This window comes from Peromyscus californicus, unplaced genomic scaffold (genome assembly GCF_007827085.1).
Source record: "Peromyscus californicus insignis strain IS unplaced genomic scaffold, ASM782708v3 Scaffold_10__1_contigs__length_136768540, whole genome shotgun sequence".
Taxonomy (NCBI): domain Eukaryota; kingdom Metazoa; phylum Chordata; class Mammalia; order Rodentia; family Cricetidae; genus Peromyscus; species Peromyscus californicus.
The window spans coordinates 131,450,044-131,467,566 of NW_026294391.1; the positions used below are offsets into that span (position 1 = coordinate 131,450,044).

The window sequence follows — 17,523 nt, forward strand, 5'->3', positions numbered from 1 at the left end:
GCCCTTCCCAGTATAACCCCATTTCTCTACTGTATGGCCCTCTTCACTCATGCCACCTACTCCCTGCATGCTCTCTGACCTCATCATTCATCATTCTTACTGTGTCCTGGTATGCTCTGTGCAGAGCATACCTTCATTTCAGGAAGCCATGTCTTTACCAAGCTCTGTGCCCTATTTGTCTTAGGTGTTCTTTTCTGTACTCTCTAATTTGTGCCTCTTTCCTTTTTGGCTGTCCAGGTACCTGCCACCTCCTGAACTGTCTGTCCTAGAACAGAGGACCCTCAGCCCTGTGCTGCCCTTGATCATGATCTCCTCTGCCCACCCCACCAGACTTGGAGAGTCTAAAAGACCAGAGCCTCCACTTACTCATTACAGTATAAGCTAGGGCAGGACATTTGTACATACTGGATAGTTGGTTGCAGGAGACATAAGCCCCTACCCCCAGAACAGAAAACAGAGGGTTGGAGCAATGGCCGAGGTATCAGGGACTCTGCATCTTAGGGGAAGGGAAAATCAGGGCCAAGTAGAAGATATATCAGGGAAAAAAATCTCTCTGAAAAAGCTCTCAATCCTTTCACTGACCCAGTGAAGCACCAAAAAGTTTTCACTTCTGGCAACAAGCACGTGTCTGAATGCGCGTGGACAAGCACAACCCATTCCAGGGACAGTGCCAGGTGAAAAGCTTAATATTGACTCAAAAACCTCCCATGATAAAAGAGCAAAAACTTGATTTTGACCACATGAATGAAACTGAGAGAGTAATGGCCACCATTGGCTGCAGCTGAGTTTTCTTCCAGACCCAGAAAGCCAACCTGGGGAATGTAGTGACAATATAGAGAAAGGCAGCTTGGAAAATGTAGTCCATAGAGAAACATTGGCATCGTTAAAAGAACTCATGGCAATCTTAAGATGCAGCTTCAAAAAATTAAGAAAGGGGAAATTGTACCCTCAGAAGCTTGCTGGCTGTCTGACTTTGGTGAAGAGTGTGGAACAGAGGAATGTCAGCTCCAGTGACGCTCCTCCAGAGGCCTAATAGCTGCACAGGAAGTTTTTTCTAAGAGCTTTATAGCAGCTCAGTACAGTAATTAATTACTCATGATTTGCGAACTCTCTTTGTCTTGTTGGAAAATAATATAAATAGTTCTTTTAAGAAATCTCTTCTAGATATTTGCTAAAGTTTGTAAAATAGTTCTATAGAATTTCCTTTTGAATATGTTTGTAAAAATTATAAAGTATAGTGATATTCATGTTAGTTGTAAATATATATAGTGATGTTAAGAGATCTTTTCTAGATATGTGCTAAAGTTTGTAAAATAGTCCTATAGAGTTTTCTTTTTGAATATAGGTTTGTAAAAAGTGTAAATGTTGAATGTAAGTTCATATTAGAATTGTTTTTATTACTCCATCAATATCTGTCTAGTCCAGACAAATTAGGTAACATTAATTTTTAAAGGATAAACCAAATCAATCACATTAGAAGCATCTTGAAGTTTTTATTACTCTGAACACTTTTTATGGTAGCCCAAGATATAATTTTATGATCTCAATGGCCCCTGGAAAACTTAAGCAAAGATGTCATAATTAGGGGAGCTTTTCTGTCTTCTTCCTAAAAGTTTCCACTCCTCATCTGTTCCTGTTTAGAAAAGGGTAGGCCTCCCACAACTGAGTTAGTTTGTACAGAAATTCTACTGCTGTGGAAGGAACACATGTATATATCAGCTACTTAAACAGCTAAAAGTGTTTTTATAATTAGTATGGGGTTTTTGTTTACTTGAGTGGATACTTTGGAGTGTTTTGAAATGACTGTTTTCTCCTGGGAATCACAATAGTCTCTTGAAAATTTTATTAAACATCTGTTAGGAGAGGGTTTTGATTTAGAAAAGGGCTTGGTGCAGCTAAGACTGCTGTAGTCACCTTAGACCCATTCCAATATGGACATTCCATTTTTATTATCCTCTACTCCTTTACTGGGAGGTGTGGCGGCTGTGAAGATCACTGTAGCTATTTGCAAGCTCTTTGTAGGCACCTGTGTTGGAGCTGAGTTAAGCTCTGTACCCACTCCTGCCAGAGGCTGGTAGTCAAAGATGGGCAATTTTCTTCTTGATAGCTTCCAACCTAAGCCAGAGTATGCTCGAAGAGTATGCTTGATGCAAAGTATATCTTTATGACAGGTAAGGAAGATTATTCAAGAAGGATGACCTAAGACAGGCACAGTCTATCTGAGGGGCCTGGGGGGGGGCTTTATTATATCAAGAAGGGGTAGTTGTGGAGGCCCACAAAGGTTTCCTACTGATGTCTGAGCTTGCTTTACTCACCGGGGCTGCATTAGAGGATTGCTTGACCACGTGTGTGATTACCAGGTGATTGGAAGGGTCTGCACTTGGCTGTGCTAGGGGGAGGTCTTTTGTTCCATCCCTTGGCATTCCTTTAAATAGCCCTTTAGAAGAGACAGGAGGGGCCAGTGGATAATGATCCAGGTCCTCCTGAGGCTATCCTGTGTTTCTATCTGTTTCTCTTCCCTCTACCCTTCTATCTGATATCTCTAATCCTTCTCTCCTCAAGAGTACCCCAGGGAAAAGTGGGAGCTGGTCTCCCATACCCCACCATACTTGGAGAGCCTAAAAGACCAGAGTCTCCACTTACTCATTATTCTCCCAGTACTAAGCTAGGACAGGACATTTGTATACACTGGATAGTTGGTTGCAGCCTAAATTAAAAGCCTGTCTTTGTATTACATATATGTTTTATCAAGATAAAATTCAAGTAACACAAAACTCCTTAGTTTACACTTCAATGACTTCCAATATATTCACAGTACTATAAAAGTAGCACTACTGTCTGAATCCATCACCCCAAATAGAAACTCTGTACCCATTTGCTGCCAGTCCCCATTCCCTTTTCCCAGCCTCTGGTACCAATTAATATTATTTTATTTGTAGAGATTCCCCTAAACTGGACACTTCATTAAAATGAATTCATACATTAAAATACTCCTTTGTGTCTGTCTTCTTTCACTCATTTTAAAAATTAATCCATTTTGTAGCGTCTGTACTCCATTCCTTTTTATGGGTGAATAATATTCCATTATATAGAGAGACTACATTCTGTTTGCCTATCTATCTGTTTATGGATATTTAAATTGCTTATAACTATTGGATATTGTGATACCACTCTTATATTCATGGGTATATAAGCCAAAGAACTCAGAACAGGTATTTAAATAAAACTTGCATACAAATGTTCATAGTGACTGGACGATATGGGAATTCTTTGTGTAACTTTCAATGAACTATCAAAATGTCTTCCACAGCAGTTGAAGCTTTTTACATTCCCACCAGTTTCTCTGCACTCTCATCTAAATGTGTTTTGAATACTGACCTCTATAAAATGTAAGCTAGCTACAAACCATGTTTTTTTTTTTTAATAAGCTCACTAAGAGGTAATTCTTATCTTCTTTTTTGTTACATTTATTTTCTCTTATTAAATTGTTAAGATAAATTTTGTGGTTTCAGAACGCCAAACTGTTTTATTATGCAGAAATTTTATGGTAGTATGGCATTTTCTTGGTAGCAGAAGGAATTTCAGTAAGAGCCAGTTGGTACTGACTTAAAAACCATAATGGGTAAAGGAGGATTATTAAGGCTTAAATTGTATCCTCAATAAAAGGATGCATTGAAGTCCTGACTCCTAGTACTTATGAAAGTATATTTTGAAAGATTCCTTATAAATGTAATCAAGTTAAACCAAAGACAGATTAGGATGGGCCTTAATTCAGCATGACAGACTTGCTTTTTTATTATATTTATTTGTGTGCATGCTCATATGTACAGGCCAAAAGACAACTTTGCAGGATTTGGTTCTCTCTTTTTACCATATAGGTCCTAGGTATCAATAAAACTCAGGTTGCCAGGCTTGGTGACAAGTGCCTTCTCTGCTAAGCCATCTTGCTAGCCCAACAGGTATTTTTTTTTTATAAGGACAACAGAAGCAGAGACAAAGGGGAGAAGATCAAATGCAAATATGGAAGTAGAGATTAAGGCAATAAGTGTATAAACCTAGAATGCTTAGGGTTTCTAGGAAACAGGAAAGCCAATGAATTATAAGTATGCCCTGTGGTTGTTAGTCTTGATCATCAATCGATGGGATTTAGAATCATGTAGACACACTCTGGGTATGACTTTGAGAGTGATACCAGGAAGGTTCAACTAAGAAGGGAAGACTCACCCTGAATGTGGACAGCCCCATCCCTTAGGCTGGGGTCCTGGGCTGAATAAAATGGAGAAAGTGACCATCAATGTGACCAGCTACCTCTCACATCTATCACTATTCTTTCTCTGCTGTAATGGACTATGTCCTCTCAGACTGTGAGCCACTTTGCTTCCTTAAGTACTTTTTGCCAGATACTTTGTCACAGCAATGAGAAAAGTAAGTAGCACATTCTTCTAGAGGCTTCCAAGGGAGGCTGACCCTGTGGCACCTGTATTTCAGCCTTCTGGCCTCGAGAACTTAGATTTGGTGGTGGTGATGGTGCACTGCATTGAGAAGACGCATTTCTGTTTTGTGCTGCCAGTCCATGGTACCCTGTTGTGTTCTTACAGTTGTAGGGCAACCATACAAGGGTATAGGAGTTTATTGCTTCTTTAGTGGTCTATGTCTGGTTACAGTAGAAACAGTAGAAAAGTTAATTTCAGAAGTGATGCATAGCTTTTGCTTTTTTTATAGGCAAAGGGTGGAGGATATGAAAGTGAAAGTGCTTACCCTAATGCAGAACTTGTGTTTTTGGAGATCCACAATATTCATGTGATGAGGGAGTCACTGCGTAAATTAAAGGAGATCGTGTACCCTTCCATTGATGAGTCACGGTGGCTATCCAATGTGGATGGGACACATTGGCTGGAATATATAAGGGTAAATTAGTTCAATCTTTTATCTGCTTTCCAATTTAGACATGTAACATCTGTCATAAATATTTCTATTTCAAAGTAGTTTTTCCATACCACAAATGAATGCATCTTGGCTATATATGAGAGCTTTTGAGCATTCCTCTTAGAAACAGTTGGACTATGGTCTTTGTGGATTGATTTTATGACAAAAATACACAGTGTTTTAATTATTAATTAAAAATAATTAACTTTGAGACAGAGTCTCAGGTAGCCCAGGCTAGCCTCCAGATTTACTGTTTAGCTGAAGTTCTCTTGATCTTCTGATCCTCCTGACTCCACCACCTTCCTTGTTTTTTTTTTTTATTTTAAGATTTGGTCTAGTTGGGCAGTGGTGGCACACGCCTTTAATCCCAGCACTCGGGAGGCAGAGACAGGTGGATCTCTGTGAGTTTGAGGCCAGCCTGGTCTCCAAAGCGAGTTCCAGGAAAGTCGCAAAGCTACACAGAGAAACCCTGTCTCGAAAAACCAAAAAAAAAAAAAAAGATTTGGTCTTATTTTTAATTAATTATATATATATATATGGGGGGGGGCGTTGGTATGTGCACATGTGAGCATCTGTACCTACAGAGGCCAGAAGACTATATTGGATTCCCTGAAGGTGGATTTACAGATGCAAATGTTTGTGAGCTGCCTGACTTAAGTTCCAGGAACCAAACACTGCAAGAGTATGCAGTTTTTTTTTTTTTTTTTTTTTGGTTTTTCGAGACAGGGTTTATCTGTGTAGCCTTGGCTGTCCTGGATCTCGTTCTGTAGACCAGGCTGGCCTCGAACTCACAAAGATCTACCTGCTTCTGCCTCCTGCGTGCTGGGATTAAAGGCGTGTGCCACCACTGCCCAGTGAAGAAATTGGGTGGTGTTCTAACTGTAGGATATAGTTTTTTTGTTGTTGTTGTTGTTTTTTGTTTTTTCGAGACAGGGTTTCTCTGTGTAGTTTTGGTGCCTGGCCTGGATCTCACTCTGTAGACCAAGCTGACCTCGAACTCACAGAGATCCACCTGCCTCTGCCTCCCGAGTGCTGGGATTAAAGGCATGAGCCACCACTGCCCAGCCAGTATGCGCTCTTAACTGCTGTGCCATCTTTCCAGCCCAAAGTTTCTTTATTTTTTTTAATAACAGAGTCTTTCTGTGTAGCCTGGGATGGTTTTAAACTCACTACATAACTGAGACTAGTCTGAATTTGCCTCCCAAATGCTGGGATTACAGGTGTGCGCCACACCTAGTAAGTCAGGTTTTTAACAGAACCTTACGACCCTTCAATAAAGGACACCATTTACTTTGTTTTTCATAGTTTAAAAAAAATATGATGCTAACACTTCCTAGTGATTCTTAATTAATTTTGTAGTTTTTGTTGTTGTTTATTTGTTTTGTGTTGTCTTTTGTTTTGGTTTACTGGGGCTGGAGCCTAGGGACTCACTGAAGTAGAGACTCAGCCCTAGATAGCATTCTTATATTGTTTATAGGCTGGAACATCCAAACTTTTTCACAGAATGATTTTATACAGAGGTTAACACTTAATGAAGCCTTGTCTATTTTACCTTCTTTTCTGAAGGTGCTGCTTGCTGGGGCAGTAAGAATTGCTGATAAAATAGAATCTGGGAAAACGTCTGTGGTGATCCACTGCAGTGATGGGTGGGACCGAACATCCCAGCTCACATCTCTGGCAATGCTGATGTTGGACAGTTACTACCGGACCATTAAAGGATTTGAGGCTCTCATAGAAAAGGAGTGGATAAGCTTTGGACACAGATTTGCACTGGTATGTTGATCTGGTTTATGTTTAACTGTTTTGCTATCCCACATACATGTACCTGGCATTTGGTAACATATATTTACACACATAAACAGGCTTTTTCCTTTGCACCAGACCTAAATTTCCATAATAAAATACCAAGGACCTCCATATTGTATATTCCTGATAGAGATTATTTTGTATAGTTACACCTTTCTTTTAAAATGAAGTCAAATCCATTTAACACAGAATTAACCACTTTAAAGTGCTCAATACAGTGTCCTAGACTACATTCACAATGCTTTGTAACCATTACTTTTTTCTAGTCCCCAGACCTATTTGTCATCCCAAATGGAAGCCATTCCCTTTCCCTTCAGCCCCCAGACTCCTAATCTGCTTCTATAAAGTCCAATGAGATACCTACAATTAGTTAATTCTGTGTGGATATATGAGTTTTTCCATAACAAAGTACCACAGACTGGGTAACACAAACCACAAATGTATATTTTCTCACTGTTATGGAGGTTAGAAGTTCAAAATCAAGTTCCAGTAGGGTTGGTCTCTCCTGAAGTCTCTCTTCTTGGTTTGTAGATGGCCATGTCATCCTCTTCTTGCCTCTTCCCACATGGCCTTTCCTTGGTGAACATTTCCTTGGTATCTTTAAAGACAGCAGTCATATTGGGCCAGAACTTTAGTGACTGCTTTAAAAGTCCTGCCTCCAAATACAGTCACATTATAAAGTACTGGGGCTTTGGGCGTGTCATTCAGCCTGGAAACTTCTGCTTTCAGTTCGCAGTATATACCTGAGTGAATTGATGGGTCATTTGGTGGGAATTTTGGAGCAGCCATTTGTGTGTGACTTAAACTTGCAGTGAATTCTATTCTGCAAAGTCTCTTGGGCTGTTGGTCACACAGCTGAGCCAGTATGTGAATAGGGCTTCAGGTCTGCAACCAGTACTTGCCGAATCTCTGTTCTCCACATTGCTTGTAGTTTCCATGAATGAGCCTCTGAGTTCATCAAACTAGTACCTGCTATTGCCTGCTTTTATCATCTGTTTCTCGAACATTATTGTAGAACTTTCTAGCTGATTTATTTCTATCCTACTTCTGTTCCCATTGCTATATAAATATGCTGATATACCCTAAAGTACCCTTTTGACTTCATGATATCCTCCAGCTATCATTGCAGTTATCTGCCTTCCTTTATTAGAACACTCATCAGAACTAGTTTATGCATATGTATTTACCACTGCCTTTCTCTTTTTTGTCTGTCTTGACCCCACTTCAACTAGACTTCCTTCTTACACTCATCTATCACAACTGGTCTTATCACAGCCATTTTGCCAAACTCTTCCCTTACTTAGCCTGAGCATTTGTGTTGTTATTTCCTTCTTTCAGGAGTGCATTTTTTCACTAGGCTGTGGTTCTACAGTCATTTGCATTTTTTTCTAGTTTGGGCCCACCATCTCTCCAAACTCATTGTGGTGCTCTAGGGCTCAGTCCTGAGATTACTTATCTTTTCTGTATGCTTAATCTTTTAATGATCTCAGCCAGTGCCAAAACTATGAGCCCATCTTCAGATCTATCATTCTGTTTATATCACCACCACTTCTCCCTTAATTTTGGTATATTCATCCCTTTTAGAAAGTCTCCTAAGTAGCTTTTTTGAAGTCTGTCCCCTTGCTTCCTGTCATCTCCTTGTAACCAATGGAGCATTCCAAGAAACATGTCTAATGTTGTCACTGCCCAGTATGAACTCAGTGTGTTCCTCAATGTGTCCCTAGCTCAGCTCTCTAGTCTCACCTCTCAACTTCCTCCTCTTCACTCATTCCCTGAGTATGAACCCTAACCACCCACTTACAGTTCTCCAAGTGCCCATCACTCTTTCTCACTGATTATAGCACATTCATGGATATATTAAGGAGCAGGTGTCTCCCTGCCATTCAAATGAGACCTCCATCATGACTGCATTGTAGGTGACTTTACTCCTTTATACGGTCCTCGGCCTCATTCTAAGATTGTTCATTCCTTCCTTTCTGTCCTCACTATACCCAATGCACATGCAAAAGCCCTTGCAGTAATGTATTACCCTTGTTATTTATAGGTCTTTACCCCCTTGATTACACCACAAATTAATTAATCCTCATATCTAGGCACTGTGCCTAAGTTGTCTTCATATCCTAGGTGCCTTGCCAAGGATTGTGCCTCTTCCACAGCCTATTAAATTGCCTAGAATTCTGAGGGCCAGGCAGGATACCTTACACCAGAGGAGGTTAGTAGATGTTAAAAATAAAATGATAAAGACTGGAGAGTTGGCTCAGAGGGTAAATGTACTTGCCTTATAATAGGAGGAAAATTCTGACATATGCTACAACATAGATAAACCTTCAAGATATTATGTTGAATGGAATAGGCCAGAAACAAAATGATAAATACTGTATGTTTTCCATTTACATCAAGTAGCTAGAATAGTACAAAGTAGTATGCTTTTTGCCATGAATTATTAGGTATATGGTGGCCAGTTACTATTTAATAGGAACAGAGTTTCTATTTGAGAAGATGAAATTTCTGGAATGGATGATATTAATAATTATAAAACAATATGATTAATGTCATTTAACTGTACATTTAAGGATGTTTTTAACCATTGGTAACCTTATGTTGCATTTTTTTAATTTTTTTGAGACAGGTTTTTGATGGAAGTGTCTTTTTGTAAGCTGTGAAAATATGTTGCTCTGATTGTTTGATAAATAAAACTGGCCAATGGTGAAGCAGAATAGGGTTAGGTGGGACATTCTAACTAGAGAATAGGAAGGAGAAAGGCAGAACAGAAGAGATGCTGCCAGCTGCTGCCATGTCTCATTGTCATGAAAAAAAGAATAAAATTCTAAGTTATTAAAACATTTTAAATGCCATATTCTGTAGATCTCTGAAGGGTTTAAAGATGACCTGTCTATCTAAAATATATCTCTGGTTAGCCTTGAAAACATACCTAATAAGACTACAAATTTGATTGTAATATTTAACTACTAACTTTCATTTCTTTATATCCTAGTAGTTGGTAATAATAACATTAGCAAATTGCATTACATTGTTAAATGAACTAAGTACAATATTCTGAACAAGATTAGAAATACACTTACAGCATTTTCTAACAACAACAATCTCAATATATATAATTTATATATAATATATGAAAATCCAATCCAATGTAAAGTATTTAAAACTAGTAATTGTCTTTTTTAAAGTAAATTCAATATTCTACCTTCTTATCTATATCATATCTATATCCTCTCTTTTCTTTTCAGAGTAGATTCAATGATCTACCCTCTATTCTATCATTTCTCTATATTTTTTTCAAACAAGAACCTTAAATCTAATCTTCTTTGTTTAGCCCTTTTCCTAATCAGTAACAACAACAACTTGTAACCAACCCTCCTAAACAATGAAAATTATCCTAAACCCAAAACACATTGAAAGACCAAAAACCACCTGCCCCGCACCACTTCTTTGGGAATGTGGGCGTCAAGTTCTTAAAATTGCTTCCTGCTGTTTGTGGGTGAAGGCATCATTGGGGGATTCTGAAAAGAAAAATTTTGAGTTAATTGTCAAGTTCTAGGAAAGGTAGCTATATCATTTGTTGTACAGTCTCTGCATAATGCCAACGTTCAGGACTTATCTCAAGTCCTTGTTCAAGTATTCTGTGAAATTGGATCATCTCAGCTAGCCATCTTGTAATTGTTCTGAGCAGTTTGTAGTCCAATGCTGATCTGTGGTAGATGTTTGTCAGCTTAGTGGTATAATTATTGTCAATGTGGAATTGTTGTTGCTTGTAGATGTAACAGTCTTATTAAATAAGAAACACAGAGCCAAATGCAGAGTTAAAAGCCCAAGAGGTCAGAGCAGTAGCTAAGAGCTGAGACTAAAAACCCTTTCTTACCCTTCCTGCCACTGCTGTCCTTCCCCTCCAAAAGAGAGCTACTTCCTGTGTATCTGTCTTTTTATTGACTTTCTGTTCTGCCTTCTCATTGGTTGTAAACCCAACCACATGACCTGCTTGTCACTGCCTTTCTATACAGACCTCCAGGTCTTCTATGGTTGGTATTGAGATTAAAGGTGTGTGTCTCCATGCTGGCTGTATCCTTGAACACACAGAGATCTGCCTGTCATGTGATCAGGATTAAAGGTATGCACCACCACCGCCCGGCTCTAGTTATGGCTTGCTATTAGCTCTAACCCCCAGGGAACTTTATTTATTAACATACAAATAAAATCACATTTCAGTACAGATAAAATATCACCATAGTTGTGGGGCACCATCATCTTTCTGGAGACTTCAAATCTAATGTTAGGCCTGGTTGTGATTCCCTGCAGAAAACTGATAGAGACTCCAACACAAAAACATGTATAGGCAGCTACATGAAGCCTTTATTCTAGAATTAGTTAGTACTCTATATGACCATTAATATCATAATGAAAGTTTCATATATATATATATATATATATATATATATCATAAATTTTGATATAAAATTCATACCTTAAGAAAAGTTTAAAGAATCAAAATAGAACCAAAGAATTGAGAATAGTCCCTTAATTTTTTTGATATTATTCTGTCCCATATGAGATGGCTCTTTCATCTGACATGATAGATTTTGCATTTTCCTTTTAATAACAAGCTTTGGTTTAGAGAAGGAGAGAGCCATTCTCCAACTCCAAAGCCAGCTTTAATTTTTAATTGAACTAGGACTACAAAAAGACCATTTGTGTGAACTTTCTGTAAAGAAGACCAGAAACAAACGTTTAGGAAGATTTATGAAATTTTATATGTGATGTACCAATAGGTCAGTTTACTCTTTTTCTTGGAACATTTTTTTCTAGATGATTTGCCCTTTTTCTTAAGATGTCTCATTTGTCCAGTGTTCTTGAGATTTCTTAGCCTTCATTCTCCTGAAAGACAAAAACAAAAGCACTTCCCTAAGCCTAACCTTGTGGAGGTTCCCTTTTGGCAAGTTATATCTGACCAAGTGAAAAGCATTTATTAGTGGTATAAGTTAATTTAAATGGGATGGTCATGCTGGTTGATGAACTATCACCTCTTCTAATTAAGAGGTCTCTCTTGTTCAAATTGTACCTATATCAATTTTGATGGTATCCACAGCTTATCTTCTCCTGTATATACAAAACCAAAAGCTTGTCCACAATTTAACATATATCCTGGTTTCCATCTTTAAAAGTATAGCACATCTTTAAAGTATATAGGTTGATTTAATTCTGTAGTTTTTTCTATTATCCAATGTCTCTCAACAGCTGTTGTTCCTTTCTCATTAGCATTGAGAAAATTCAAAGTTAATAGAGTACTATGTAATGTATTTCTGGGAATTTTGGTTACCCCTTTCTGTTTATTTAGCATATCCTTTAGAGTTCTGTTTGATCTTTCTATAACTGCTTGACATGTAGGATTATGTAATATACCTATAATATGCTTTATATTGTAATAAGCAAAAAACTGTTTCATTTTACCAGAGACATATGCTGGAGCATTGTCAATTTTAATTTGTGCAGGTATACCCATAATGACCATAACTTCTAGCAAATGCATGATTACAGAATCAGCTTTTTCAGAACACAAAGCAGTTGCCCATTGAAATCCTGAATAAGTATCAATGGTATGGTGTACATATTTTAGTTTTCCAAATTTGGCAAAGTGAAACACATCCATCTGGCAGATTTTATTCCTTTGGGTTATATCCGGCTGGTAATGGAGTCTGATTGTAAAAAGAACAAATAGGACATTTACTTACAATTTCCTTGGCTTGTGGACAGGTTATAGAAAAATCCTTTTTTAAACTGTTACTATTGACATGATTTTTTTTTATAAAATTCTGAGGCCTCCAGCACATTTCCTATCAATAATTTATCAGTCTCATCATTACCTGTGCTAGAGGGCCTGGCAGACCCGTATGGGATCAGATGTGAGTTATATAGAAGGGATGCTTCCTGTTCCTGATTATATCTTGTAACTGAATAAATAACAAAGTTAATTCTGACTTATCAGGAATAAATTCTGCAGTCTCAATATGTAATACCACTCTTTTAGCATAATGAGAGTCAGTAACTATATTGAGAGGGTCTAAAAAATCCATTAATACCAACAGAATAGCATACAATTCTGATTTTTGAACTAAATTATAAGGACTTTGAACCACTTTACTTAAATTTTCTGATTTGTAACCTGCCTTTCCTTTTTTTTTTGCATCTGTATAAAATGTATGAGCTCCAGATATTGCAGTTTCCCATACAATGTGAGGTAAAATCCAATCAGCTCTCATTATAAGTTGAATTCTATCACTTTTGGGATATTTGCTGTTAATCTCTCCCAAAAAATTACTGCTAGCTCTTTGCTAAAGTTCACTTTCTGCCCATAATTTTTCAGTGTCCTTCTCAGTAAAAGGTACTACTATTTCTGCTGGGTTTATTCCTGCTAATTGATGAAAGTCTCAGTTTTCCTTTTAAAATCAAGTCAGAGATCTTTTCCACATATGTTTTTAATTTTTTACTCTATTTATTTGGTAGAAATATCCATTCCAATATGATATCTTCCCTCTGCATTAAAATTCCTGTAGGAGAATTTCTAGAGGGTAAAATAACCAAAATGCAATCAAGCTTTGGATCCACACGCTCCACGTGCCCTTCCTGTACTGTTTTCTTTGTTTGTACCAGGCCAATTCTCTGTCAGCTTCAGGTGATAATTCCCTTGGACTATTTAAGTCCTTGTCACCTTCTAAGGTTTTGAACAAATTATTCAGGTCATTATTTTTACCCCAGCAATAGTTTGTAGATGGGAAATGTCTCTGAATAATTTTTAAAAGTCATTAAGAGTCCATAATCAATGTCTCCTAATTTGTACCTTTTGGGGTCTAATTTTTTGTAGACCTATTTTATATCCTCAATAATTAATAGAATCTTCTCTTTGTATCTTTTCAGGAGCAATTTGTAATCCCCAGCAAGGCAAAATTTTCTCTACTCCTTCAAATATTCTTTCTAAAGTATCTGCATTTGAGTCAGCTAGTAAAATATCATCCATATAATGATAAATTATAGATTTAGGAAATATTTTACATATCACTTTTAAACTGATAACTGTAAGAGGCCATCCTTTAGGTAACACAGTAGGCAAAGTGATTCCAGAGGGTAGAGAGCCCATTGGCTAAATTACTTTGTTAATTGCACTTAGGTCTGTTACCATTCTCCATTTATCAGATTTCTTTTTAATAACAAATACAGGGGAATTCCAAGGGCTGCTTGATTCTTGAATATGCTGAACATTTAACTGCTTTTCTAAAGCCTGCAATTTCTCTGTTGTTAAAGGCCATTGCTGAACCCATACTGGCTTATCTGTTAACCATTTTAAAGGTAGAGCTGTTGGTGTCTTTGAAAGATCAGCAGTTGTTGTGCCCTGTTCTTGTACAATCTGGATTGCTGGTGACCACTCATTAGAATAATATCTTCTAATATTTCTCTCAGAAACATGTGTTTGTTTATGATTTGTTTCTGAGGTTGGAGGAATGTTAATCTGAGTATTCAATTGTTGTAATAGATCATGGCCCCATAAGTTCATAGCTATATTAGCTGTATATGGCTTTAATTTTCCTCTCTGTCCTCTTGGTTCTATACATTCAGGCCATCTTGCACTCTGTTTCACTTGAGATAATGTTCCAGTCCCTAACAGCTGAACATTTACCTTCTGAAGAGGCCAAGTTGGATGCCAAAATTCTGGTGCAATTATTGTCACATCTGCACCTGTGTCTACTAAATCTTGCAAGAAAATATCATTTATTTGTACTTTTAATTTTGGTGTTTGTTCATTTATAGAAGTTTGCCAAAAAAATTTGCTTTATGGTTTCTCCTGAATTTTCTATTCTTCCTCAGCTGTTCCATCACCCCGAGCAGCCTGGTTTATTCCAATAGGCATTTGCTTATTTAATTGCTCTGAGTAGGGGTTTCCTCTATGACTGCAGTAAAGGTCTGAACTGAATTTGCTGTGGGGGCCTGCCTGAGGCCCCTCTGGGAGTTTCCTGAGGACAGAGGCAAAGGATTACCTTGTCTGTCCATTATTGATCTACATTCCTTGGTTCAATGTTTACCCTTACCACACCTTCTGCATAATCCAGAAGGGAGGGGCATTCTGTTGCCATTGTTCCTTGAAAAAACATTGTTTTTAGGAATGCCCTGTTTACATTCCCTTTTCAAATGACCTTGATTTCCATACCCAAAACATCTGACATTCCTCAAACCCTTTGAAATTGCCTCTCCTATCCACATATTATCATGGTCATGAGACTCAATATTAATTGTGTCCCTGATCCAGTCCTCCAAGGTGCAGATCTTGCCTTTAATGGCCTGATTATTCTTTTGCAGTCTGCATTTGAGTTCTCAAAAGCCAAAGATTCAATTGTTATCTGTCTAGCTTCTGAATCTGGTACCATTCTATTTACTGCTGAAGACAGCCTTTGTAAGAAATCCATAAAGGATTCTTTCAGGCCCTGTATAACTTTAATGAATGACTCAGTTTTCTTTCCTGCTTCCTCAGTTTTGTTCCATGCATTCATGGCTGCCATGTGGCATAGAATTAAGGTTTGGTTATCATATAAATATTGTCTTTGTATTTCAGCATATTGGCCTTCTCCAAGAAGCTGATCCTAGGAAATTTCCACACCTCTAACTTTACATTGATTTTCTATTGTCTTAGCTTCGTCTCTATACCATATGTGCCTCTGCAATTGTGCTCCAGGTTCCAGGACAGCCATTACTAATTCTTTACAGTCCTGAGGAATAATCCTATTACAAGTTGACCACGAGTTTAACATTTGCTTTACAAATGGAGAATGCATGCCATAGGATACTATAGCTTCAAAATCTCCTCAAATCTAACATTTCAACTGGAGTCCAATTAGTTTGTACACACCCTTGATCAGGTGGTTTCTATATGGTTATTAGATAAATCACATTTGATTGCTTAAAAACAGGCTGTCTCTCTGTAGCCTTATAATTTAATCCTGAAATAATTTTATCCTTAAATTCTTCTGTCTAAGTCTGAATTTCTCTATAATTCATTTTAACAGGTTTATCTAAAGGGTTTATCTTGGCACTTAAAATGACCATCTTTTTTAATAGTAAAATAGGGATAATTAAACAAATAATATGCATAATTGATTTTACATACCTCCCATCAACATTAATCCTCTTATGTAATTGTTTCATTTTCAGACTGCCTAATGTGTTATCAAACAAAGATCAATTTCCTTCCATTGTAAAGATATTTTCCCTTTTTTATAATGTGGGAAAATTTTTTCTCTTTTAACTAGTTTCTCCCTTTAAGATATCTGATATCTTAATTGACTTACCAAGACAGAGACAGAGACAGAGAAAGAAAGCACCTACTACCTACCAGGAGAAGAGAAAAAAGCTAAAAGCTAAAATCCAGCCACATGCTCTGGCTTGAGCTGTTTTGGGCCTGAGCCAGGGGTCTATAAACTCACAAGTGGTCTAGCTGCTAAGAGCTCCAGCCTTTTTAAGCTCTGGCCACGTGCCTTAGAGATCTGGCTGCAGATAGCTCCAGCTGTGTGTATCCAGACTGCTTGTAGCTACAGTCAAGTGCAGCTCTGGTTGTGTGTAGCCGGACCACTTGTAGTTCCAGCCTGGGCCTGGGGCCTGTAAACTCTGGCCTGTAAGGCCACCAATGGTTTTTTAATGAATTCTTGCCATGTCGGTGCCAAATGTAGATAAATTTCTAAACTCTCTTATTAAATGAGAAACACAGAGCCAAATACAAAGGTAATAGCCGAAGAGATCAGAGAAATAGCGAATAGCCATGACTGGCCTGAGCTTACCACCATGCTGTAGCTTCCCCAGAGAGAGAGCTTCTTCCTGTCTAACCTGAAGGAGAAAGGCAGAACAAAGGAGAGGCTGCCAGCCACTGCCATGAGAAGCAAGATGTAAAGATACCAGTAAGCCAAGAGCTGTGTGGCAAGGCATAGACTAATAGAAATGGAACTAATTGAAGATGTAAGATCTAGCTAGCAAGAAGCCTGAGCCTTTAGGCCATACAGTTTTAATTAATATAAGCTTCTAAGTGATTATTTTATAAGTGGCTGTGGGACTGTAGACCATGGGAGCCAGGTGGAACCAGAAAACTTTCAGTCACAGGGTTTCTCTGTGTAACTGTCTGGCTGTCCTGAAACTCACTTTGTAGACCAGGCTAGCCTCAAACTCACAGGGAGGGATTCACCTGCCTCTGCCTCCCAAGTGCTGGGATTAAAGGCATGCACCACCACCAGCAGCATTTTTAGCGTATTTTTATCATAATTTAAAATCTTTTGGCCTCACACACATAATGCACATAAATAAAAATAGATAAACCTTTAAAATAAAATAGAAACAGTCTCCCAAAACAATCATCACCACAGCAAAACTAAACACCTACCCCACCAAATGAAAATAAGGTAATATACTCTAAGAGGTTTCTTTTTGTGTTGGGGGTCCTTTGAGACAGGGTCTTGCTATGCAGCCCTGTCTGGTCTGAAACTCACTATGCATTGTGTGATATTTTGGATTACATTCTGATGCTCCCAAGACTACGAATAAAAATTTGCCTTTAATCTGAGGACAGAGCTAACTACTAGCTGACCAATGTTAGCCATAGAGCTTTTGGAGGACTGAGGACAGATAGACAGGAAGTAGTAGGGTGTGGCTTGGAGAGGGTCTCAGCCCTTTTTAGATCAAGGAATGTGTGTGTGAGAGAGGTTTATCCCATCTGAATCTGTCTTATTTTGAATCTATTGCTTTAAA

The 17,523-nt window shown here is 38.0% G+C and overlaps 1 protein-coding gene across 13 annotated transcripts in view; it reads left to right on the forward strand.

Moving 5' to 3' along the window:
* The window catches only part of Mtmr1 (myotubularin related protein 1), a 90,062-nt gene that overhangs the window by 41,963 nt on the left and 30,576 nt on the right, over window positions 1–17,523 (forward strand). For 12 of the 13 annotated variants that reach the window (XM_052740760.1, XM_052740691.1, XM_052740725.1 and 9 more), the window contains 2 exons: window positions 4,723–4,908; window positions 6,493–6,699. In XM_052740760.1, the coding sequence (XP_052596720.1) occupies window positions 4,723–4,908; window positions 6,493–6,699 (393 nt within the window). The remainder of the gene's footprint in view (window positions 1–4,722; window positions 4,909–6,492; window positions 6,700–17,523) is intronic. The other variant, XM_052740770.1, reaches the window with a different exon arrangement.